The sequence below is a fragment of the Tachypleus tridentatus genome, chromosome 3 (genome assembly GCF_004210375.1).
Source record: "Tachypleus tridentatus isolate NWPU-2018 chromosome 3, ASM421037v1, whole genome shotgun sequence".
NCBI lineage: Eukaryota > Metazoa > Arthropoda > Merostomata > Xiphosura > Limulidae > Tachypleus > Tachypleus tridentatus.
This window is the reverse complement of record NC_134827.1, coordinates 99,860,094-99,887,697: the sequence shown is the minus strand read 5'-3', so window position 1 is coordinate 99,887,697 and position 27,604 is coordinate 99,860,094. Positions and strand designations below refer to the sequence as shown.

At 35.5% G+C, this 27,604-nt stretch overlaps 1 protein-coding gene across 1 annotated transcript in view; it reads left to right on the top strand.

Annotated features, from left to right (window-relative positions):
* Positions 1 to 1,315: 1,315 nt before the first annotated feature.
* LOC143247590 (glucose transporter type 1-like) overlaps positions 1,316 to 27,604 on the top strand; it is an 83,850-nt gene continuing 57,561 nt past the window's right edge. Inside the window, exons 1-2 of the mRNA XM_076495910.1 lie at positions 1,316 to 1,419; positions 26,844 to 26,942. Coding sequence (XP_076352025.1) covers positions 1,387 to 1,419; positions 26,844 to 26,942 — 132 coding nt within the window. The 5' untranslated portion in view covers positions 1,316 to 1,386. The remainder of the gene's footprint in view (positions 1,420 to 26,843; positions 26,943 to 27,604) is intronic.

Sequence of the window (27,604 nt, the reverse complement as noted above, 5' to 3'; positions counted from 1 at the left end):
ACCAGTTTTAAAGTATTAATGTGTTGAAACGATAAACAACATTATAATAACCAGTTTTAAAGTATTAATGTGTTGAAACGATAAGCGACATTATAATAACCAGTTTTAAAGTATTAATGTATTGAAACGATAAACAACATTATAATAACCAGTTTTAAAGTATTAATGTATTGAAACGATAAGCGACATTATAATAACCAGTTTTAAAGTATTAATGTGTTGAAACGATAAACAACATTATAATAACCAGTTTTAAAGTATTAATGTGTTGAAATAAAAAGTGGCATTATAATAACCAGTTTTAAAGTATTAATGTGTTGAAACGATAAGCGACATTATAATAACCAGTTTTAAAGTATTAATGTATTGAAACGATAAGCGGCATTATAATAACCAGTTTTAAAGTATTAATGTGTTGAAACGATAAACAACATTATAATAACCAGTTTTAAAGTATTAATGTGTTGAAATAAAAAGTGGCATTATAATAACCAGTTTTAAAGTATTAATGTGTTGAAACGATAAGCGACATTATAATAACCAGTTTTAAAGTATTAATGTATTGAAACGATAAACAACATTATAATAACCAGTTTTAAAGTATTAATGTGTTGAAATAAAAAGTGGCATTATAATAACCAGTTTTAAAGTATTAATGTGTTGAAACGTTAAGCGACATTATAATAACCAGTTTTAAAGTATTAATGTATTGAAACGATAAACAACATTATAATAACCAGTTTTAAAGTATTAATGTGTTGAAATAAAAAGTGGCATTATAATAACCAGTTTGAAATTATTAATTTGTTGAAAGGATAAGCGACGTTGCTGAATCATTTGTGTTCATCGAACGAAAAAAAAAGATGTTAATGTATTCTAAGTATTTAACGACAGTATAATCTTTACTGGTTTGTTTGAATTTCATACAAAGCTACACGAGGGCTATCTGCACTAGCATTCTCTAATTTAGCAGTATAAGACTAGAGGGAAGGCAGCTAGTCATCACCACCCACCGCCAACTCCTGAGCTACTCATTTACTAACGAATAGTGGGATTGACTGTCACATTATAACTCCACTACGGCTGTTATGGCGAGCATGTTTTATGTGACGGAGATTCGAACCTGTGATCCTCAGAGATTACGAGTCGAGTGTCTTATCCACCTGGCCATGCCAGGCCATGAAGGACTTGATTAAACAACTGTACTAGTAAAGCTTTTAAGAAAGCTTATGTTATAATGTTAATGGAGACACAGATAGAAAGTATAACATTTGGTTGTCCATGATAAACAAAACTAATGTATATTTACATTAATTTTTAGGTGCTGAAATGATGGCAGAAGGAACTTGAATCGAACCCAGAATTTCTACTCTGGTGGATTTCACCATGTGCTACACTAGCTGCTGCAACTCTCAAGAAGTAGGTTACATACTTAGAATTTCCATGTGATTAGAGAATTTTCGAATTTGATCTATAACTTCTATTGATTTTATAGGTGATTTATTTGCCTCTCAATTCATTGCTAACTAGTTGCTTGAAATTTCGATATAACCATAAGAAAAAAATACTTTTATGTTTGTTATCCCTACTAATGTATAACACCCCGTTATGTTGTTATTCTAATTTTGTGTCTTCATATTTGCTTATGATCACATACAGTTCGTCTGCCCTATTTACATAGGTTTTAAGTGTTTTTTTCAGCTTGAAAAAGTTCCTAATTTATAATAGTTTAAAAATCTGATGCTTTTTGGTAATAACTGATCTATTTCTTAGTTAATTACAACTAAACGTAAGTACTTACATACAATGTGATTAATGTGCTTGGGTGGTGTTTTTTTATAGCAAAGCTACATCGGGCTATCTGCTGAGCCCACCGAGGGGAATCAAACTCTTGATTTTAGCGTTGTAAATCCGTAGACTTACCGCTGTATTGGCGGGGAGGGGCGTGCTTTAATGACTTAAAAGTGTGGTTGACTTGAGTAACTTATAATTTTGACTTCTTATATAGGAAAATCCGTAAATTCACACTAATATCTGAGCTTTGAAGACGGTTGTACCTTCTTCCCAACACTAACTAGTCGATACGAACAGTTCCGTATTTTAACATTTATAATATGCATTATTTATATAGAAATATAAAGTAATTTTAAAGAAATAACATTCGTTTCTATCAAATAAACTGTTACACTTCCAGCACGTTCATTTACAACTATTGCACAGTTACCTGACAAAAGGGTTCTTTTCAAAATAAACATAAAATGTGATTGAAATTTTGATATTTGATAACACCATGTAACACAGATTTTGTTCCTGGATAGTATGTGTTATTTAGTAATTGCTTATGTTGCATAAGTAGAGAAAATGACCATTATTCCCTTCAAACTTTGCTTTTGTGACCTAGGTAATGAAATTTAGATATTAACCTATTTTCTATGTAAAAACGGGCAAATTTGTACATTTTCATTTACATAAGGTCTGAATAAAACAACATATGAATCAAGATTTACATGTATTTATACTAAGTTATACAAAAATGTTTATAAGTGGGTAGTTTTTTCGAGATTTGCGACTGTAACGTAAATCACTTTCACTTATCAACCTCCAAATATAGTCTCACATCATGTTTTCGTCATACGCTCCCAGATCACGAAAGCAAAGTTTGAAGAGAAAAATAGATCTTTTCCATTTACGTTAGACATAAACAACTGGGAAATAACACTTTCTGTCTAGGAACAAGATAAAGTAAACATTTTGTTACATAGTGTAATAAATATATACTTCCTGGATTTAGCTGGTGTTAAAGTTTGATTTTATAAAAACGCAATTAAAACACTTCAGTTAGCACAACAGATCCAATTAAAACACTTCAGTTAGCACTACAGATCCAATTAAAACATTTCAGTTAGCACTACAGATCCGAAATAAGAAGTGCTCTATCTCCTGTTATTAATATTAACTTTTTTCTTTTTGTTTTAGTTACAGTGATTACCCTCGGCCATAAGTTTTGTTTATCGTAAATAGACAAACATGTGCTTAAACCTTAAATGTTTGCATCTAACTGAACAGGTTAAAACAGTTTTACCGGATGCTAGTCATCCCGTAAATTATACCATCACATCAGTACGCGAAGTTTGGTGTGTGCTCAGTAATTAGGTTCAATTCTAAATCAAGTAATGTAGCATTTGAATAACTAATTTTAACTTCTAATCAGGAAAACTTTGGCTCATTAATTATGTTCAGTTTTAATGCTGGTTGATTAAACTCGGTATCAAACCATCGTTCATTATTTATTAAGTTTATATGAACTTCGCGTCGCTTTCGAGTGAACGTTGAAAATTCGAAAAACTTGCCTCTTTTAAGATGAGTCTTTCAGAATCAACAAATGTTTCTATCTGCTGTATCTTTACATTAGAAGTAAAAATAGTTTTAGGTTGTCATCAATAATAAAGGTAAATGATTTCATTTACTAGGGTTAAGTGTGTGTTTTTCTTATAGCAAAGTCACATCGGGCTATCTGCAGAGCCCAGCGAGGGGAATCGAACCCTTGATTTTAGCGTTGTAAATCCGTAGACTTATCGCTGTACTAACGGGGGGCTACTAGGGTTGAAAGCTTTTCTAAGTTATTCACATGTAACCTTTTGGCTTGTTTTGAATTTGGCGCAAAGCTACACGATGGCTATCTGTGCTAGACGACTCCAATGTTGTAGTGTAAGACTAGAGGGAAGGCAGCTAGTCATCACCACCCACCGCCAACTCTTGGGCTACTCTTTTACCAACGAATAGTGGGAGTGACAGTCACATTATAACGCCATCACGGCTGAAAGGGCGAGCATGTTTGGTGCGACGTGGATTCGAACCCGAGATTGCGAGTCGAGTGCCATAACCACCTGGCCATGCTGGGCCTTTTACAGCAACATAAAGTACCTTTTGTGATGACCTTGTTTACAGCAACATAAAGTACCTTTTGTGATGACCTTGTTTACAGCAACAAAAAGTACCTTTTGTGATGACCTTGTTTACAGCAACATAAAGTACCTTTTGTGATGATCTTGTTTACAGCAACATAAAGTACCTTTTGTGATGACCTTGTTTACAGCAACATAAAGTACCTTTTGTGATGACCTTGTTTACAGCAACAAAATGTACCTTTTGTGATGACCTTGTTTACAGCAACATAAAGTATCTTTTGTGATGACCTTGTTTACAGCAACATAAAGTACCTTTTGTGATGACCTTGTTTACAGCAACATAAAGTACCTTTTGTGATGACCTTGTTTACAGCAACATAAAGTACCTTTTGTGATGATCTTGTTTACAGCAACATAAAGTACCTTTTGTGATGATCTTGTTTACAGCAACATAAAGTACCTTTTGTGATGACCTTGTTGAAATACGTTGAACATAGAGAAATAGGAGCGAAGTAAAAACTAATACGTTTAGTTTTGTACTCTAGTTTTTATCTTATTTAATACTTTTTAGTTTAGTTTTGTTAGTTTACTGTAAAATATACTAGTGTGTGTATACATATGTAATTCATCACATTATTTCCAGTAAACTGTCAGTGTTCATGTTTAACATTAGGAAAATAAACAACGATGTATAACACTGTGTAACACAAATTGTGTTCCTGGATAGTATGTGTTATTACACTATGTAACACAAATTTTGTTCCTGGATAGTATGTGTTATTACACTATGTAACACAAATTGTGTTCCTGGATAGTATGTGTTATTACACTATGTAACACGAACTTTGTTCCTGGATAGTATGTGTTATTACACTATGTAACACGAACTTTGTTCCTGGATAGTATGTGTTATTTCTTAATTGCTTATATTGTAAAAGTACAGAAAATGACCATTAATACCTTCAAACTTTGCTTTTGTGACCTGGATAATGAAATTTAGAAATAAACCTATTTTCTATGTAAAAACGGGCAAATTTGCACATTTTCATTTACATAAGGTCTGAATAAAACAACATATGAATCAAGATTTACATGTATTTATACTAAGGTTACACACAAATGTTTATAAGTGAGTAGTTTTTCGAAATTTGCAACTGTAATGTAAATCACTTTCTCATATCAGCACCCAAATATAATCTCTCATCATGTTTTCGTTGTACGCTCCCAGCTCACGAAAGCAAAGTTTGAAGAGAAAAATAGGTCTTTTTCATTTACTTTAGGCCTAAACAACTGGGAAATAACACTTTCTGTCCAGGAACAAGAAAAAGTAAAAATTTTCCATTCATTTTGTAAACAGAATGATAAAAGTTATATATTTTTCATAAAAAGATGTTCCAATTAAATGTTATATTTACGTATTAATCTGCATTAGGTTATTAAGAAGCACTGATAGATTATTATAATGCTCAAATATTAATACGTAGTGTTAGCTTGGTAAGTAACTGTGAAAGGATAGGGGGTTTCTTTTCTATTTTATTTTGTGAATCTATTTTCGTGGACTTGGAGGCAAAATGCTTATTCAAAACATGCATTATAATGTTATGAACCTGTGTTTCAACTGCTGTTATTAAATATATAACTACACAATAAATTGAGCCGAACGTGGTAAAGTTATCGAAAGGCTTTTCTGGGGAATCCACAGATCTATGATTTACGTCCCGTCACCGAAAAAATCCTGCTCCGATATTTGGAGCCATTGGTGAATTATAAGAATAACGGTCAAATTCCATTATTTGATCAGAGTAGCTCAAGACTTGGCGGTCGATGCTGTTTCACTTGCTTTCTTTACTCTAGATCTATCAGTTCAAAATTGTGAACGGCTAACGCAGACAGCCCTTCTCTAGGTTTGAGCGAATATCCGAAACAAACAGACAAACATGATAAACTGACCACTTAATATATATATATATATATATACCATACAAACTAACATGGATTGATATAATTATTAAAATAAGAGTTAGGTACATGGGTAGTTTAGTGGACAAACAGATACATACGTTCTAACTAACATTAAAAACACATCTTGACAGTTAGGATTGGCCGTAGCATGTTGTAAAAAATCATTTAATGTATTATACAAGAACTTTGTAAGTCACTTAATTATTTTCATGTAAGGTTTGTTTGTTTTAGAATTTCGCGCAAAGCTACACGAGGGCTATCTGCACTGGCCCTCCCTCATTTAGCAGTATAAGACTAGAGGCAAGGTAGCTAGTCATCAACACCCACCGCCACCTCTTGGGCTACTCTTTTACCAACGAATAGTGGGATTGACCGTCACATTATAACGCCCCCACGGCTGAAAGATGCGACGGAGATTCGAACCCGCGACCCTCAGATTATGAGTTGAACGCCTTAACCAACCTGGCCATGCCGGGCCTTCATATAAGGTATTCTGTTCTATCACAAAGTGTACGGACAAATACGTATACAGATGACTAGAAAACCACTTGTTTTCCATAAGTACTCAAGACGATGGGAATTTAGAGAAGCGAAAACGTTAGCAAACATTGCACTTAAAAGAAATATGAGTTATTTTGGCAAGACAAGAAGCTCTGTGTGTGTATCTCTTATATCACCACAGGGGTGTTCAATATGGCCTTCGCTTCGATTTCTTCAAGGGTGAAAGGTTAGTAAAATTCCAACCCGCATTATTTTGACGTATGATAGCAGGTTATTTCATGTAACTTTTATTTCTTTTCGGTCAAGTACTTTAAAGGTTCGTTAAGTGGTTATTGTAATTTCGATGTGGATGTTGCTTTATTTCACTGGTACGCAGAACCTGAAGAGATTATCCAACATAAGCTACAACCTTACGAGAAATCCGAATTTCTTAATTTTTTGAACACGATTTCGTGCAGCTTGGGCCCGGCATGGCTATGTGGTTAAAGCACTCGACTCGCAATCTGAGAGTCGCGGGTTCGAATCCCCGTCACAACAAACGTGCTCGACCTTTCATCCGTGGAGACGTTATAAAGTGACGGTCAATCCCACTATTCGTTAGTTAAGGAGTAGCCCAAGAGTTGGTGGTGGGTGGTGATGACTAGCTGCTTTCCTCTAGTCTTACAGTGCTAAATTAGGGACGGCTAGCGAAGATATCCCTCGTGTAGCTTTGCGCGAAATTCTTAACTAATGATCATACAGCTTGTCTTCAGATGAGTGATGTATACTGTATAATTTTTTTACTTTACATAAAAGATGTGTATTACATCACTAGTGTATACACACATGAGACTTCTTTGCCCTGGTACTTAATATGTTGGATTGTAAATCTCTAGTAGGGTGTGTGTCCCGTTGCCACACTAAAAAACAAAAAACAACACTTTACTTAGACTGTTAGTAGAGGTTGAAAAATCTGCAGAAATCATAGTTATGATTATATGTGTAATTTAAGCCTCTTTGAAACTGAAGCACGTCATAACCACATGAATTCATTTCCACAACCATGTGTTTAATGTGTGCTAACATTGCTAACTGAGACATCGCCACAAAAGAGGGAGGGTAGGCGGTGAATCCAATAGTGCCGAAAAGACAACTTTGCATTTTTTTATAACTTTCTTATCGAACTATCGCTTCCGTATAATCATCGTTGTTGTTAATGCGACTTACATGCCACCTGGTGACGAGTCATTCAATGTTGTTAGTCGTAATGTGAAACGTTTCTTTTCTTTGCCCTCTTTAGTGTTTTCCTTTCACATAAATAATTTTATCTCCTGTCCATTGGATTAAATGTTAGAAATTAAACAACTATGTAAACAAATATAATTAACAAGTTATACTGTTAAAGTTGTTAATTTTAACCATGTCACTTGAAGTCATTTCAGTTCAGTAACGTTACTACATTTAGTTACTTTTTTTATATAATGATAAAGAAGTTTCATGTCCTTACTGACTGGAACGTATTGATATGTCTCTGTCCCTCCCAGTCTAGAGGACAGGATATCTCAAGATTTGATGGATGGTTCTGACCGACAAAAACTTTTAAATGTTTATTGACTTATTTTACTATTGAAGGTTATGAGTTCAATGCTTAGGTCAAAGTGGGAGATGTTATTTTGTAAATATAACTACGATTGTTTTGTTTACAGCTGTCACTGCTTTTCTCTCTGGAAAAGGAATGGGCTGTATTTGTGGGGGCTTACTTACTCACGCCGATCAAATTGGTCCGTTCGGGTGCCTTGCTGACAACCACTAAAAGAAATAGACTTGATAAAAAATATATATAAAATAGTCAAAAACAAATGATTAATTTTATATAATTTCGCAGACTTAGGCTCTATACACGGGTGTATTTAATATGATTTTTACAGAACCTTAAGTTGGGGAAACTTTGGAAACTATATTGAAAATCATTTACCAAATATGTCATTAGAATGTCTTTTTTGTGTTCCACGTGTTTTTGGAAAAATTCCATGCAGTACTAATGTCATGGCCCTAATTCTTTAGTATTATTCAATCTGTGTCCTGACGTCTGTTTATTTTTATGTCTGAGAGAAAGATAAAACTTACCGGTTTCAAACTATTTTCAGAATTATTTCAATCATTACAATTATTACAATCAAATAAAAAATAATTAATGAATACCACGTGAAAAGGCACCAGATGCTCGATTAGATTTTTATTACTTGCACACTCACACACGTGCATATATATTTGTCACGGGGCAACTGTGTGTGTTTTTCTTATAGCAAAGCCACAGCATGCTATCTGCTCAGCCCACCGAGAGGAATCGAACCCCTGATTTTAGCATTGTAAATCCGGAGACATACCGCTGTACTAGCGGGGGGCCGGGGCAACTGAAACACTAACTCTGTGAGAAATTCGACACACGTGTTTGACATAATTTTGGGTCAGTTTCATACTGAGTGACGCGTTTATTATCACTGTTAGTTAGCACGCAGAGTAATGAAACTCTTCCTAATACACTATCATAAGAATTTTAACCTGTATGATCATTATCTTATTCGTTAATGTGTATTATTATTTGTTTATTACAAGAATAAACGTGTTACAAATGAACGTTAAGAACACAGTATATTTTTGAACGACTGATACGTTTACGTGTTCTATTCACAGTAAGACAACGTAATGAAATCCAACCAAAGTTAGTTTAAGGAATCTTAAAAAGTATGACCAAATAAAATTTATTTTCCGAGGACCATTTTGCTTTTTTTTGTTATTATACATAACAAACAAATAACAGCAAATATATATATATATATATATTTCCAACTCTAATTCCAACTCTAATTATTTGCCGATAAAATTTCAGTGCATGTTAAATGTTTGAATATTACACAATTATACAGAAAAACGTGTGTGCTCTTGAAATGTAACAGTTCTTAGCATCTTAATATTATTGGTATCGGTGGTATTGTAGAATGCAATTTGGAACGAAATATTATTTTTAACTATTGCTAACCCGCACAAGTCAAAGGTCAAATTCTGCCCATGTCGAAGTACCTCTGCTGAACCTCGACTTAATTAATTGACACAAATGATTAAAAATAATAACACGTTCCTTTTGGACGAGATGCCAGTCCAATCCATGTTAATTTCAGTTAACACGTGGTTACCTATCACACAGCTGGGTAGACTGAACAACTGAGATAAAGTGTCTTGCTTAAGAACATACGCAGCAAATGGGCATACGTGTTTGTCCCAAAGTAAGGAAAACACTGCTATAGTCTTATGTAATTAGAATATATATATATATGTATATATTTATTATATTACTAGAGTAGTAATATGTAAAGATTCATGTGTTTTACAAATCAGTTTCATGTATTATAAAACATGAAATAAGTAACTGAACTTATGTGCCATCAGAAGAAAGGAATGAATTACGATTTAGAAAAGCTATCTGCATAATACATAAAACTATATGTACTGAATTACGAACTGATAAAGTTTCTAAATTATAGTTGGTTTTCTTTTAAACTAGCGTCAACCGCTTTGTTTTGGAATTTCGCACAAAGCTACTCAAGGGCTATCTGTGCTAGCCGTCCCTAATTTAGCAGTGTAAGACTAGAGGGAAGGCAGCTAGTCATCACCACCTACCGCCACCTCTTGGGCTACTCTTTTACCAACGAATAGTGGGATTGACCGTTACATTATAACGTCCCCACGGCTGAAATGGCGAGCATGTTTTGTGTGACGAGGATTCGAACCCGCGCTCCTTCGATTACGAGTCGAAAGCCTTAATCCACCTGGCCATCCCGGCCGCCTAAAGATAAGGTGGTTAATAGCGAATCGAAAAGTCTCCGGTTCGAAACGTTATGACTGAAAATGCTTTGCACTTTCAGGTATGGGCAGTTTATAAAAGTAACAGTCAATCTCGCTATTCGGTTTAAAGATGTGGGCAAAAGCCCCTGGCGGCGGTAGGTGCTGCTGGTTAATTACTTTCCATCTTATTACTAGTTCAAATTAATAAGAACGGTTAAACTTAACTTTCCTTCATGATCAGAACTTCAAAATTAGGAACGGCTAAGCCTCAAGTGGCTGCTCAGCCCATATGCGCATAAGGTCTCTTTAAAACTGAAAAATTCCATGCATTTGTTTCAAGTAAATATAGCATCTGTTTTAACTATATTTACTTGAAACGGTAGGGAAGTCTTGTAAGTTTCCAGATAGAATTGCCAGTCTGTAAACTAAAGTGAACACTAAATTATATGATATTTCAGAACCTAGCATTTTGCTGTTAATTTATATGTTCTGTTTAGGATTCTGAGCTGTTGCTTATCAGCTCATCAACGGCTCTGAGTTTCTGTTGTCTTTATTTCAAGTACAAACCTTTAGCTCAAAGCTCCGTCATCTCTTGACCAATTCGAGATATAATTACACTTTTGGAATCAGAAAGTCAAACCCTTTCGATTGATGTTTTGACCAAAATCTAATACACTAACTTACTCTAATGTGGTATAAAACGATTTCAGGTTGAGGGTGGGAAGGTAGAGGTCCTGATGAGTAATGAAATTCAATCGGGTATACGTTTGATATTACTGGCACACAAAAAGATAACTAATACGAAGCTAAAAAAAAAAAAGGTCACATAGGTTAATTTACTCTAATCCTACCTAAAAGAACTTTATGTGCCGCGGCTGTTTAAGATTCCCTCTTGTTTAATCTTTCATTGGAGTTGTCACGTCAACTTTCCTCTTTGAAATATGTTTATATTGCGTTACTGCTTCACTGCAAACGTCAGAAAACACTAGAATTATAGTGACAAAAAGGATGCAACGCAATACGAGAGAAAATAAATAACCTTTGACGACCAATTTGACGCAATGAAAGAGCATCCTTGAACAGAGTTGTTTAAATGCCAACAGTCACGAGAAAATAACTTGTGATTGTATATCGGTGTTACAAAGTCATCCTGATCACCAACTTTTGTTTATATTTCCATTACTATCCTTGCACTTGGAGTTTGTTTAGGGCTAAACTGGCTAGTCTTACTCAGTTTAGCAGAACGTAAACCAACAGAGTAAAATTGACGGTGAATGTTAAAAATGGGACTATTTCTTGCAACTTTCTCTCGTCGCCACAAACGTAATTAGTGGTTTCTGAGACTTATACGAACTTTGAAGTAATTTTATTTTAATACAATACAAGTGTTTTTTTTAAACAATTAACAGAAAGGTCATCGTTAATCGCCCCGACATGGCCAGGTGGATAAGGATGCTGACCCGTTGGCCAATGTCCGTACAATTGTTTCACATTTTATTATGCTTAAGGAGACGTTGCCTGTGGACTGGTTGGCGTTTCTGTTCACCCAGCCGGCTCCTCTACCATTGACCACACGTGTAGTTGACCTGTGTTTTCTGGACCATTCTGATCAACGGGTTCATTTTCAGGGGTTATCACTGAAGCAGTTGGTGGGTTATTTAAAGGGTTCACTTGCTACTCATGTTCCTGCTCCATTCTATTGGGGGGATGTTGTTCCTCCTGGAGATTGGAAACTCATTCGCACAATCATTTATTCATCTTTTGTGGGTTTTCATGTTTGTGATGTAGATTATTTACTGTGGTTGCGGGCGATAACCACTAATGTCAAGCTGGTTCATATGGACAGACATCTCACAGGGTTGTGCACTTTTTGTTCACAGGCGCGGGAAACCATTGACCATCTGTTTTTCCTATGTCCTTTTGTACAGCCTTTGTGGTCCTATGTATATACATTATTGGCGTTTTATTTTGGTTGTCCTATATCTAACTGGGTATGGAGGAGATGCCAATTAGTGGGATCTCATCCTTCGTTACCTAGGAGATGCTGGAACATCTTACCAGTTTGGCACGACAGGTTATATGTTCTGCTCGTTCAGTTCATTTGGCACGTCATCACGAAATTCATTTAATTTCCATGTTTAAAGTACGTGTACGTAAACATATCTATCTCCATTATCATAGATGTTTGTTACATAACTCATTAAATGTTTTTTATTCTGTGTATTCTTATGCTGGTATCTTGGTAACCAAAGGTGCACAAGGTTATTTATTATATGATTTGTTAAGATAAGTTGTTATTTCTTTATTTGCTTTAACTTTATATTTTTGTCGCCAATGACAGGTCCATTGGTTTCTTGCTTTGTTAATGTTCACCGTACTTATGGGTAGATTATCCGCGGTTCACAATTACCTCTTTTATTTTTTACCTAATTTTATTAACTTTGTGGTCATTTTCAGCATGGTGATCTCTTGAGTTCTTATTACATGCTAATTTATTAAATTGTGTTTTATTTGTTGTATTTTGGTTCTACCCCTCTTTTGTTCTACCCCCCCTCTTTGAGGTGAGATGAATAAAGAGAAAAAAAAGCGCTCGACTCATAATCCGAGGGTCGCGGGTTCGAATCCCCGTCGCACCAAACATGCTCGCTTTTTTTTTAGCCGTGGGGGCGTTACAATGTTGCGGTCAATCCCACTATTCGTTGGTAAAAGAGTAGTCCAAGAGTTGGCGGTTGATGGTGATGATTAGCTGCCTTCCATCTAGCCTTACTCTGCTAAATTAGGAACGGCTAGCGCTTATAGCCCTTGCGTAGATATCTCTGCTCGAAATTCAAAAGCAAACAAAACAAAATCGTCGTTAAGATGCCTCGTTGGCACCTGAGCAGTAGAAAAAGGTGATTGTTGTGCTGAGAGTGGGGGGGGGATTACCCTAACTACGAAAATATATTACACATTCTTCCCCCCCAAAAAAAATCCACGTGAAGTATAGAGGATTAAACATATCGTGAAGATTGAGTCACAGAATTGAACGATAGAGGGCACTAACTGTCGTAAAAATAAAAAAAACACTAATGAAAAGTTTTCGGTATTAATTTATGTCGCTTTTTTCATCTAGAAAAAAAATCAAAACGTTTTCTGTGTAAACTTTTCCTATGCACGTAACAATGGCCAAACTAAATGCAAAACGGATTTGTAAAAATTGGCTCCTAGATTTTAGTTAAATTATATTCATCCGATAGATAAATAACAAATCATTGAATTTAAATCATGCTTAAGCAATCACTTATTACTTATGGTGAGAAGCCGTTATTCATGGATGATCCTTCTCTCACGCAGTACGCTTTAGTACTAGCATGAAAATATGGAAAAGTGAACTTAGCAGTATACGTCAGTACTATTCTGAAAATGTGGAAAAGTGAACTTAGCAGTATACGTCAATACTAGTATGAAAATGAGGAAAGTGAACTTAGCAGTATACGTCAGTACTAGTATGAAAATAAAAGTGAACTTAGCAGTATACGTCAACTTATGAAAATGTAAAAGTACGTCAGTACTAGTATGAAAATGTGGAAAAGTGAATTCAAAGTTCAGTTTACGCAGAATGAAATATTATTTTTCAATTCGAAATTTCGCGCTTTATAATTTAAGGGTTAGTTGAAGCCCTTTATAATAACTCTCCATTTTTATAGTTCGTTAAAACGATTTGAATAAACAAACCATGAAGCTTTACGTCATTACAAGTTTTTCTTTGAGATTTTTTCCAGTACAGCTCTCCTTGTTTCTAACTTTGAGGTTCAGAAAATATTTCCAACAAGAAGTTTTATCAGACTACCCGACTCAAAAAACAATAAAGAAACTGGTGTTCAATTCCCTAATTGTCTCGGCGACGACTGAAATCCCTGATTAAGTTTATCTGCCCTGGTACTCTTTTATTTTTTTTTTATCTCTTTAGGGCAGGAAGTTAGCTAATTGTTGAATTCTCTGTTTCTTCTCTCTAAGCCTAACTATGTCCCCTTCGTTATTTACATTACCCTTGTCCCTCCCGTGTATTTTTACCTTCCTGTCTTTTTTACTCATTCTAACTCATTTCTGCCTTCAACGTTTTTTTCCCCCAACTTCTTTGTTGTTCGGGATTGAGGGGTGCTGTGCACCTCTGAAGTTTTTAAACTTCCTATTCCTCATTCTAACTGTTTCGGGCCCGGCAAGGCCAAGCGTTTTAAGGCGTTCGCGGGCTCGAAGACCGGTCGCACCAAACATGCTCGCTTTTATAGCCGTGGGGGCGTTACAATGTGACAGTCAATCCCACTATTCGTTCGTAAAAGAGTAGTAAAAGGGAAGGCAGCTAGTCATCACCACCCTCTAGTCTTACACTGCTAAATTAGGGACGGCTAGCACAGATAGCCCTCGAGTAGCTTTGTGCTAAATTCAAAACAAACAAACAAATCTAACTGTTTCTACCATTTTTATTCTTATTTTTTATATTATGTTTGCTTGTTTGTTTTTGAATTTCGCGCAAAACTACTCGAGTGATCGTTTCGATAGACCTAATGACTTTTGGTACCCAAGCGACAAATTCAGGATATTTCACTGCAACGATTTTGGTTTTGGTTTGTTTTGAATTTTGCGCAAAGCTACGCAAGAGCTATCTGCGCTAGCCGTCCCTAATTTAGCAGTGTAAGACTAAAGGGAAGACAGCTAGTTATCACCGTCCACCGCCAACTCTTTTACGAACGAATAGTGAGACTGACTGTCACTTTATAATGCCCCCACAGCTGAAAGGGTTTTATATTATGAATAATTTTATTTCCATATACTTTTCCTGTTGCTGTTTTTTTATTCTCTATCTATTTGATCCTCAAATTGATATAAGGAGAGAGTTGACTTTAAAAAAGAATAAAATAATGTAAACAGATAGATAGAATGACAAAGTGAGAAGGGAACGTAACTCATTTATTCTTCTTCCGCCATTTTTTTCACTAGTTACTTATTTCTAATTATATATTTTTGTCTCTGAACCGCTTTTCAGGGACATAGCGGATAAGACACCAAGCTTATAACCCTAAAAATCGAGTTTACGTACCCTTTGTGGACAGAATACAAATATTCCATAGCATAGCTTTGTGTATAACAACAAACAAACAAAACCTGGACTTTCCCAGAGGATATTTAATACCTCACACACATACACACACTTTGTCCTAAATTTATTTCTACAAATACAATGATATCAAATACTGTCTTCGAGAACATTGTGTTACATATTGTAGACCCTTGCCTTCTTCCTGGCCATCTCTCAGCAAAGGTTTATATTCGTCCTATAGGATATATCTCTTCATATGACTTTTATACTGCGTTTTTTTTTTTTTTTACACGTGTCTCTTGGCTTTGTAACATTGTGTTTTTAGAGATGTGTGAATTATTTATTTTACTTTATCGAGTAATTTCGAATGGATATTAACGTCTGTGTAAGAGAGCATGACGTAAAGGGTCTCGATTGTTTTGTAACTTTAGGGCTGACACAGAATCTCACATATTTAAATCTTATTATAAACTAATCCTTTACGTTACTAGTAATATTTACTCGAAGAATCATTTGACAGTTTACGTGAATACCTACTTTTGTTGCGTTTATTCAGAAAAAAGAAACTAAAATGTTTGAATATTAAACCAGAAATTAACATACGAATTTAGACCTAGATGCTTTTCTAGAGATTTAGTTAATCTTTAGTAATCGTGTCAATGAGTCCCAGCATAATACCATTAATGCACAAACTGAAACGCAAGAAACAATTGATTATACAGTGCTACGTGAGAAGGTTCCTATTTTGGATTAATCGTCGGCGTACAAAGGGTTTCAGACTCACCAAAGTAGAAATATCTTCGCTACTTGAAAAGGGAGGACATAAGTCATTAATCGTAAATAAATCCGTTTTGATTGGAGTTTCTGACTTTCCCTTTTCATAGATGCTTGTTACCCTGACACAACACAAAGTTTGAAACACAACAGTTGTTCGTACGTTAGTTAGATGCCGTTCATGTGGTTTCATAATTAGATACTTAACACTAATGTTTTGTTAAACTTCGCATTTAACCACTGTATACTGGTGTATCGCGAGACTTAACGACCTAACACTGGTATATCCTTTAACTTAATATGGACACTTAACATCAACAGTTGATGTGGTTTTATTCTTATTTCTTAATACTAGTATTAATTTTTTTTTTGTGTGTGATTTCGCGTCTTTCTATTTCATTTTAATTCTCGTATTTCATGTGGTTTTGTGTTTAACTACTTATTGCCAACACTAGTAGTTCACATGGTTTTGTGTTTAGCTAGTTAGCGCTAATAACATGACACTTCATGTTATTTCGTGTTTAACTACTTAATACTAATATCTTATTAAATTTTATCTTCGACTCGATATGACCAGGTGGTTAAAGCACTCGACTCGTACTCTGAGGGTCGCCGCTTCGAATCCCCGTCATTCCAAACATTATCACCATTTCAGCTGTAAGGGTGTTATAATGTTAGGGTCAATTCTGCTATTTGTTAATAAAAGAGTCGCCCAACAGTTGGCGGTGGGTGGTGATGACTACCTGCTTTCTCTCTAGTCTTACATTATAAAAAATAGGGAGGACTGTCGCCCTCGTGTAGCTTTGCGCGAAATTCAAAACAAATAAACTTCATATTTAACCACATAACTTAATGGTAGGTTACGAAACACCGATATTTCTGTTAATTTAATATAGCGATTAAATACAGTGGGTCATTTAGTCTTATGTTACTCGATAAACGTTGTTTCATACAGCTTTAAATTGCTAGTTATTAAAATTTCCAATAGCCTGAAACTGAGTTAAATGATAACTTGAATTTAGAAGTTAATCAAATGTCGATATGTATCCAAGTTACGATACCTGCCAACAAGATTGATCTACAATTTATTTTTCGATACAAATATATTTTGATATACAAAGAATAATACAATTTATGATAACGTTTATTACAAATAATGATTTATGCGCAAAAATTTTACAAATTGAAAACAATATTGAGTCTTTTATCTGATCCGGAACTTCCTTGATATCTAATCGAGGGTTTACAATGAGTGAATTAATTTCGAGTTGATGTAGATACAATTCACTTAACAAAGCTAGCTCTGTTTTCTTCTAGTTTCGCCGGTCATACAGCAAGTTTTTCAACCGTTGAAATTATGTAATGTTTTAGCAAAAATAATAATTTCGATGTGAATCCACTGAAGTTAAATGGTTTGTATTATTGGTTCATATCTTCTTATTCTTCCAACAATGTTCAAAATATATCGTTTTACACAACGTGGACCCGGTATGGCAAATTGGAATAATATAAATGTTCGTGTTCAAATGTTTAACGCTTCCGCATAATAAGCATCAATTACATTTATAGCTTCCGAGGTTTATAATATACGAACTTTAGCAAACCAATAATATGTACTGTTTATTGGCGCGTCGTGTTGGTTACATTTACAGGCGTGAAAAGTTTCTAGAAATTACAGTTTACACAACAATGTATAAACAATACACCAGTCCTACGTATACATGTATATAGTTGATTCTTACTCTCGAGAATTGTCTATAACTTTAGTGAACTGGCGGGAGTTTCACGATACAGATTGAACAGTATAAGTTAAGTATATGTCTAAATACAAATTTAATTTAAAGAAACATCGATACTAAAATAGATATATAATGGTAAATCCCGTCACAATATATACCCTTTGAATATTGTTGTTTCATATACTTTTATAATTACTCTTTAAACGCCTGTGTATCATGCAATTTTTTATCTATACTTTAAACACTGTTGTTGCGTGTGATTTAAGTAGTCGGTAATGATGCCTAAAGTAGTCTCAGTTTAACCATCTAACATACTTGTCATTTATTTAAAGTTGGTGACCATAAAGTTGGTGACCAGTGTATATACTTAACTGGTAATTTAGTTCCTATTTATTTGATTGAACTACGTACGTTTTATAAAAGTCTAAAATTCTTGGTATTGAACTCATAACCAAATCAAACAAGGAAAAATGAATTTTTGTTTTTCAGTAGTTATACACTAAATTTGATAATTATCTTAATTGTCTCATGATATTTCACGAGATGTGTGTGTCTGCGGACTTCCAACGCTAAACACCGGGCTTCGATACCCCTGGTGGGCAAAGCACATATAGCTGATTCTGTAGCTTTGTGTTTAATTCAACAACAACAACAACAACGTATCTCATAAAATGTATTCATTGTAATCTCACACGTTAGAATCAATCTGGTCTCAACAATGTCATGCTTTGTTTAAAAATTTATATATTGCGTCGATATGTACAATATAATAAAGGCACATGTCTGATTGTATTAAATATTGTCGTTGTCGTTGCTCTTGAGAGAATACGTTCATCTCAGAATTTCTGAACATTCTACAAGTTCAAATTTTAAACCAGAAAACCTTGTAATACGAAAACAAATAAAAAAAAGCAAAGGTTCATGATTTACTATTCAACCTCATCAAACACTAATTTTTCAATTTTTTTTGTGTGTATTAATATTCTAAATTGGATCGGTAAGAGGAATATCTGAATAATATAAATAACTCAGATATAATGATTGTGTTTCGAAATGAATGTGAGATAAAATCTATCAGAACATGTACGGTTTCGAAATACCAGAATATCAGAAAATTTCTGGACTCATCAGTCGAGTTGTATGTTCATCATGTCTTGGTAGTGAATAGTCTTGGATATATCTTCTTTGGGAAATTTCCATTGCCTAGAGCAATCAAGCGCATCATAAGCGTCTGGATGGTCGTAAAATCTGATGAAATTCTGCCGCGGAACGCACTGCTAACCGCTGAGAATATGTATACCTCCACCCTATGAAATATTTCCATCTTTAGGTCTCAACGAGGATTTAAGTATTACGCATTACAATTTCCAGAAAAGTTTCTAGGATAGTGAATCATTTTATATTACATAGTCTCTGCATTTGTGTTTCTCTTAGCATTAGAAATAATAAATATATGGAAGAATAGTCAGTTTTGGTGATTTAAAAATAAACTAAACATAATTCTTATACAATTTATTTGCTTATTTTTACATAATTTGTAAAATTAACATTTCCTCCGACTTTATGATATTTTACAATAAATCCCATATATTTAGGTTAAACTCTGTACGCTTTATAAAATTCTTGGTAAACTCATATCCAAATGAAACAAGGAAAAAAAAACATTTTTTTCAGCTGTTGTACACTAAACTTGTTAATTGTTTTTACTGTTAACAGTTGTTATCGTCGATAATTTAAAAAAGTTCTTTAGGATAAAAACTACAAATGTTTGTTTTGTTTTTGAATTTCGCGCAAAGCTACACGAGGGCTATCCGCGTTAGCCGTTCCTAATTTTGCAATGTAAGACCAAAAATTACAATAAATTTAAAAGCGTCTTGACACTTTCACAAAGAAACTAGATCATCTATACGAATGGAAGTTTTCATTATTGTCATAAGATTACATTGTATAATAGTATATTGTAAACAGTAATTTGCTCTTTTACAAACGAATACTGGGATTGAGCGTGACTTTACAATATTCCCCTGGCTAAAAGGGGGTTTGATGCGACCCGCAGGTTACAAATCTAGTGGCTTGCCATGCCGGGCTCTGAGATATATCATGGCAACAAAGGTCAACTTTGAAACCGAAGTCTTCTTACTCGTCCAGTAGCTTTCTGGCAAATTCTGAAACTGCGAATTAGACATTTCTCGTCAAATTATTTTTGTGATAACTTAGGTTTAAAAAAGAAAATATTCAGTTTAAGAAGAGATTAATAATTTTCCGACAAGAATAAGTTCAAATATCAGCACTATTAAGAAAAAAATTTTTGAATCTAAAATAATACTTTAGATTGTTTGAAGTACTAAAATATGTATATCAATACCGAATTCTGAACGGATTAGTTTTCACAAGCGATAAATACAAACCCAAAGCATATGATAAATGGTATGTTTGTGAAATTATTACAAAATTCTGCAAAGATCAGATATATAATATTTTATAGTTTTTCTAAGGTAAAGAAATTTGATATATTAAATGGAATTTGATATTTGGTTACACACTTCTTTTATTATAAGATAGGAAGTTAATAAAGGTGTAAGTTAAAGTGAAAGAGATGAAAAAAACGTAATGGTACTCGTTCGGGAGTAGCCAACTGATTAACGGGCCAGACTGAGAATCTACAAATTCGTAGTTCAAGTCTAGTTGCTGCAGTATCGTACTGCACACTTTCGGACCATTTATGCATTATAGGCGTGACAATCAAATCCGACTATAAACTGCAAACTAGGTGCTTTCCTTCTAGTCTATCGATTCAAAATTATGAACGGCAAAGATAGCCCTCCTGAAGCTTTACGCAAGTATCCGAATGGACGAACGACAGCAAAGATGAACTTAATAGTACGAAAAAGGGCCGTTAGATGTCTGTCGTTTAATAATCTTGTTACAAATTACATTTCTTCTCATCAAAAGTGAAACTGTAATACGATAACAAAACAGTTGTTCCGCTGTATAATATCGAATAACAAATTAGGCATAGTGGCACAACATTATTTATATATCTAAATTAACTCAGTTTACTGTGTGTGGAGTTTGAAAAGAACTCAAACACCCCATAAGCATTTTTTTTCCCACTTGTGCTGTTAAGATATGTATTCAACATACCCACGATATCATGAGCGTTTTATGAGGCCCTTTTGTGGCTCAGCGGAAGAAAAGTCTGAGGGCTTCTTATGGTAAAGAGCTTACTTCGAAACCTACAGAAGCCACAACACCGACAGCTCATTGCATAGTTGTGTGCATAACTGCAAACAAACATTTTATGAAATCATTACGCTTTGAATGTGATGATTAAGAACAAAACTTTATGTAATCTACCGTGTTCTTATTCTGAAACATTATACTATAAATTCTGTCTTTTTTATTAAAGTAGATAGCAGTTCTTAATTTGTTTTAGGTTGGGCCTTAAAGCGTCAGCAGAGATTATCACACTCAGGTGAACACCACATCTTAATTAGCCAGTATTCGTGATTCCGCATAATGAGCAATGAATCATTAGTTTAACATTGTCTCATATTTACATGCTTAAGTGCCTGAAAAGCTGATAAGTACAAGTATTGAAAGACTGGTGATCCAACAAAACAAACTTAATTAGCTTCAAATCTCCTTCTGGGGAAGGGGTGAGAGTTGCAGTGTGTATATATTTGTTTCATTCTAGTTTCCCATGAGTGAAGGCCCGACATAGCCAAGTGGCTAGGGCGCTCAACTCGTGCTCTGAGGATCGCGAGTTTGAATCCCCGTTACACCAAACATTCTCGCCCTTTCAACCGTATGGACCTTATAATATGTTGATCAATCCCACTATTCGTTGGTAAAAGAGTAGCCCAAGAGTTAGCAGTAGACGGTAATTACTGGCTGCCTTCTCTCTAGGCTTACACTGCTAAATTAGGGACGGCTAGCCCTCGTGTAGCTTTGCTAGAAATTAAAGAAAGAACAATAAAAAACAAAATATTTAGGTGTCCGACGTGTGATGAAAGAGATAGAACATAATACTACTCATCTAGAAGTTTTGTGTGCGTCGAAAGCATGCAAGGCCTGGAGTGGCCAACAGATTAATGTGCCGGACTGTGAATACAAAGGCCCACTTTTTCAGAACTATATTTTGCTTTTATTAGCGATTTACTTTTAATTAGCCTCCCGCTAGTACAGCGGTAAGTCTGCGGACTTACAACGCTAAAATTAGGGGGCTCGATTCTCCTCGGTGGACTCAGCAGATGGCCCGATATGGCTTTGATATAAGAAAACATACACATACTTGTTATTAAAGCGGCGTAAAAGGAAGCAAACTGTTATTTCTCTCCGAGAATCACAATTTTATGATGACTATTGTAATATGTAAGTATTAATAATAGGTACGTTTCTGAAACGCTCATGTTTCGATTAGGCATATTTGTAGATTATGTGTTAAGTATTGTAATTTATCTCGGACGAGTCTCCGATTTGTTATGTTACGTATATTAGGTATTAATATTTCAAATAGTTGGGTAATTTAATTTAAACGTTTTGGTTTATTTAGAATTAAGCACAAAGCTACACATTGAGTTATCTGTGCTCTGCCCACCACGGGTATCGAAACCCATTTTCTAGTGGTGTGAGTCCCCAGACATACCGCTGTGCCACTGGGGATCCTGAGTATAGTGACCAAATAATTTTCTATCGCTTGTCGCGTCGATTTATAATTTTTAGGCCAAGTTCTAAAACGTTTAATTGGTTCAACAATATTCGAAGATACACACACCAGTGCTTTCGTAAAACATATATTGTTGTTCTTACTCTCGAAAATCTTCTACAAATTTAGAGAAAAGGAGGGACTTGCGCAATATACATTTAACAATATCAGTTACATAAATTTCTAAATACACTGCACAACAAAGTTTTAGCTTCTTGAACACTGTTGGGTGTTCCTTATAGGTTTTTGGCTGCTGATCATTAAAATTACATCCAAATTTGTCCATCATGTACCGTTTCATCGAAATCTTCAGTTTTGCTAAAATGGAAAATGAATCAAATTGTGATAGCGACTATTAAGACTAATTGTTGTAGACCATACATAGTGGGTAAACAATATGCGTAAGAAGCATATTTAAACTTTAGGCCTAATTGTCAATTTTTAGGCCTCGATGGAATGCTTATTGAGATCTAACAGTATTGCATTTCATATAAGCTATGGACAGGAAAAAGAATTAACTTAGTGCGTTTGTTGGGTGTTTTTTATGACAGTAAAGTAATTATCTTTTTAATGCAATAAACATTGCAGTTTTAAACTTGTAGAACAATGCATGATAAACTTTATTCACTTTTACACTCGTATATAAACGCAAAATTACCACTGTTCGATTAACCAATAGGAATGTTTAATTTCCATGCGAGCTAGCAGGCATACACGCACAGAGTAACGGACACACATTGATCTTTTAATTTCACAGATAAATCTTTTCGTTCAAACATTAGAGCACAAACAACTGAATATTTAAGTACGTATTTTATTAGACACGAACAACAGATGGTACGTACACACATACATAAGTTAGAAATCGATGCTTTTGAAAATTAGATTACGGAAGTGAATTTTATATAAATTTGTCTTTTTTAAAAAAAATTACTTGACAATTCCCATTCTTCGCAAAACTTTGTTTTTAGATAACAAAGTTAAAGCTTTAAAAATGGGACAGCGTTTTGATTTAATGTATGACTTCGTTTCTCGTTCAAGTCTATTTTCATAAAGAAAAAACACATTTATAGGTTCGATTTCTTTTTTCTAGACGAATTGACAATTCGTTCTTCATTGTTAGTAGCTAGAGCGTGCAGTTCTGAGAGAGACTCTTTAGATTCTTTACTGGCGCTGCTCGGCCCTATAAAAATCTCACTCGCTTCATAAATATGCAAACAAGGTTCCTTTAACGAACAGAGAGCTTCATTTTCAACTTGACATCCGTTTCATATGCATCAGCCTGTATCAGAGTAACACGTAGAACTGGCTTTCTCAAATTCCTCCGTCGGATTGGGTTAGAAACTTCGTGGTTTGGGTGCTCTTCCTTTCTCTGCACTTTCTTTACTTCACTTGAACTGCAGTGCACGGCGTGAAAAATACGTAAATTGGAAGGAATATGTTAAACTTTTTATTGCCATGCAATGTTTTATTGCTTCACTAGAAAAAGATCTTGCTACAGCGTGTCTTAAGGCCCAGCGTTTCATAGCAGCTCCTCGTGTCAGGCTCTTTGCCTTGCCTCTAGAGCAAGTACAATGATCTTTTTAAATTGGATAATGAATCTCGGTGAAACAACTGAGAGTCAAGCCCTTTCTTTATACTAATGTTTATGTACTCAACACGAACCTCGTGTCCCTCTATAGTTCTATTGATTAAAATACCTCACAGACTAAAATATTGTAGAAACAGTTATCTTGGACTCAAAATTGCTATTATGACTACGTTTTGGCAAGCGTCTTTCCTACACTGTTTTCTAGCTTACGAAAGTTAATTAATATTTTTATCAACTGTACAAAGTGTGTACCCAGACGTTTGTATATATAGTCATATTACCGCTTTACTGATCTGAGTTCACTGTATTAGTGCGTTACGTAACTTACGACTTTGTAAGTCTTAAACACGTCGATTAAACTTGAAAATAACATTTACTTAATATCCGAATGTGCAAGAGGACAACTTATAAAGAGTTTGGTTGTTTGTTTTGAATTTCGCACACAGCTACTCGAGGGCTATCTGCGCTAGCCGTCCCTAATTTAGCAGTGTAAAACCAGAGGAAAGGCAGCTAGTCATCACCACCCACCGCCAACTCTTGGGCTACTCTTTTACCAACGAATAGTGGGGACTAACCGTAACATTATAACGCCCCCACGGCTGAAAAGGCGTGCATGTTTGGTGCGACGGAGACGCGAATCCACGACCCTCAGATTACGAATCGCACGCCTTAACACGCTTGGCCATGCCGGGCCCTTGTAAAGAGACATCAGCATTGTAGCTTTCTTAAACAGATGTCGACAGAAGAAATTGATGAAGAAGGGGGACCACGTGGATGACAAAGAAAAACTGAGGAAGAACACGCTATGTTCAATAAATAGTAGCTGTCATTCACAATATTTTCAAATCGTTTTACGAATCCATACATGATACCACATCCTTTGACGTATACGCACGTGTTTCACGTCAGCCGTTTAAAAGGTTGATGTTTTCATACCCCTGAGTCTGAGAGATGTCTTAAGAAACTTTAAGGGAATATTAAAATACCACAAGTTTACGTTTATTATTCACAATTATATGCATCTAAATAATATATTAATATTTTAAGACGTTCGTCTTTAAAACTTTCTGTTATGATATTTATTTATGTGTTGGTGTTATGATATAATATCCGAACAGAAGTATTCAATTAACGAGAGACTTACGTTGCCAAGTTTGTTTTTTCTCTCGTTAATGTAAGGCCTGGCATGGCCAAGCGCGTAAGGCGTGCGACTCGTAATCCGAGGGTCGCGGGTTCGCGCCCGAGTCGCGCTAAACATGCTCGCCCTCCCAGCCGTGGGGGCGTATAATGTGACGGTCAATCCCACTATTCGTTGGTAAAAGAGTAGTCCAAGAGTTGGCGGTGGGTGGTGATGACTAGCTGCCTTCCCTCTAGTCTTACACTGCTAAATTAGGGACGGCTAGCACAGATAGCCCTCGAGTAGCTTTGTGCGAAATTCCAAGAACAAACAAACAAACTCTCGTTAATGTAAACAGGCGCTGAATTTAGGTAATACAAAATATTTTACCTGAGTTGTTTTTAATATACTCATCAATAAAGACGTAGCTGATGCATAATGGTTTCGAACAACACGTAAGACAAGTTTTAACCGTGTTTTGTCGTGTGTAGTATATATCTTTATATTATGTTTAAATTAATCGTATGTCTTCAGGATCATTCTCATTTAAAGCATATGTTTAACTTTAATGTCCTTATTTTTAAGATAGTTAAACTCATGTAGTTTTTAATTCATAGAACTTAGTTGAACATGACTTTCAAATTTATAAAAATTGTGTCACCTTGATTAAACTGTGATTACTTTTCTAATCGAGGGTCGCGGGTTCGAATCGCCGTCACATCAAACATATTCGCCCTTTCAGCCGTGGGGGCGTTATAATGTGACAGTAAATCCCACTATTCGTTGATAAAAGAGTAGCTTAAGAGTTGACGGTGGGTGGCGATGATTAGCTGCCTTCCCTCTAGTCTTACACTAGTAAATTAGGGATGGCTAGCTGATATAGCCCTCGTGTAGCTTTGCGCGAAATTAAAACAAACAAACAAACCAAAAGGGCATGGTGGTTCCACGCTTTGGGCTCATGATGGAATGGTTGTGAGTTCGAGGTTGGCCACAGTCTTGCTGGTGTATCCTTCAGCGAAACATTTTACTACAGTTGTTCCAATCGCAGTTGCATGACGGATAACTAGATGCTACCTGAAGGTTAACCTGCGATGGGCTGACATCGGTTTGTGCAATTGGAACTTTTGTTTGTTTTGTTTGTTTTTGAATTTCGCACAAAGCTACTCGAGGGCTATCTGTGCTAGCCGTCCCTAATTTTGCAGTGTAAGACTGTAAAGGAAGGCAGTGTAAGGGAAGGCAGCTAGTCATCACCACCCACCGCCAACTCTTGGGCTACTCTTTTACCAACGAATAGTGGGATTGACCGTCACATTATAACGCCCCCACGGCTGGGAGGGCGAGCATGTTTGGCGCGACTCGGGCGCGAAACCGCGACCCTCAGATTACGAAGCGCACGCCTTAACGCGCTAGGCCATGCCGGGCCACAATTGGAACGGAAGGTGGAATGCATTGGCTTTATTTGTTCTAGACATGCAAAATGGTTTACCCTCTTCCAAACCAGTAACATTTTGCAACACCCGTATTAAGAAATTTTAATGAAACACATTTTCCAAAGATTCTTAAGACACTAGAAAGTAAGAACAGTTTTTCAATATTCAATGGTACTTGGTTCTGACTGACTCTTTCTTCTTGCCCTTCATTTAGGAAGGTTTGACGTGTATGCTGGTATTTACCATTGTCGCAGCCGTCCTTGGGATGATTCAGTTTGGATACAACACTGGTGTCATCAATGTCCCACAAAAAGTAAGCTTTGGTCTTTCTCAATTTATAACAGAGCGGTTCGTTTCATTGTAATACACACATAAAACTTCTGAACAAAATATTTTATTTTGGTTTTTTTTATTTTCTTTTTTCTCCATTCCCCTAGTTTTGTCATTAAGTTTAATTTTTAATAAGAGTTACGTTTAATACAATAAATCTGCACCTCATGCATCGAGACCAACATTTCTTTCAAGTTGTCCCACAGTGACTCAGAGGTAAGTCTGAAGACTTATAACGCTAAAAACCGGGTTTCGATACACGCGATGAGCTTATTAAAGATAGGCCGGCCCGGCATGGCCAGGAGGTGGATAAGGCACTTGACTCGTAATCTGAGAGTCGGGGGTTCGAATCCCCGTCACACCAAACATGCTCGCCCTTTCAGCCGTGAGGGCGTTATAACGTCGCGGTCAATCCCACTATTCGTTAGTAAAAGAGTAGGCCAAGAGTTGGCGGTGGGTGGTGATGAATAGCTGCCTTCCCTCTAGTCTTATACTGCTAAATTAGGGACGACTAGCGCAGATAGCCCTCATGTAGCTTTGTGCGAAAGTTAAAAACAAACAAGCAATCAATTTTAGCCATATAAATATTTCTACAACATGTACTATTAATCTTACAATGCATCCGTTTGTTAATAGAGTGACCGA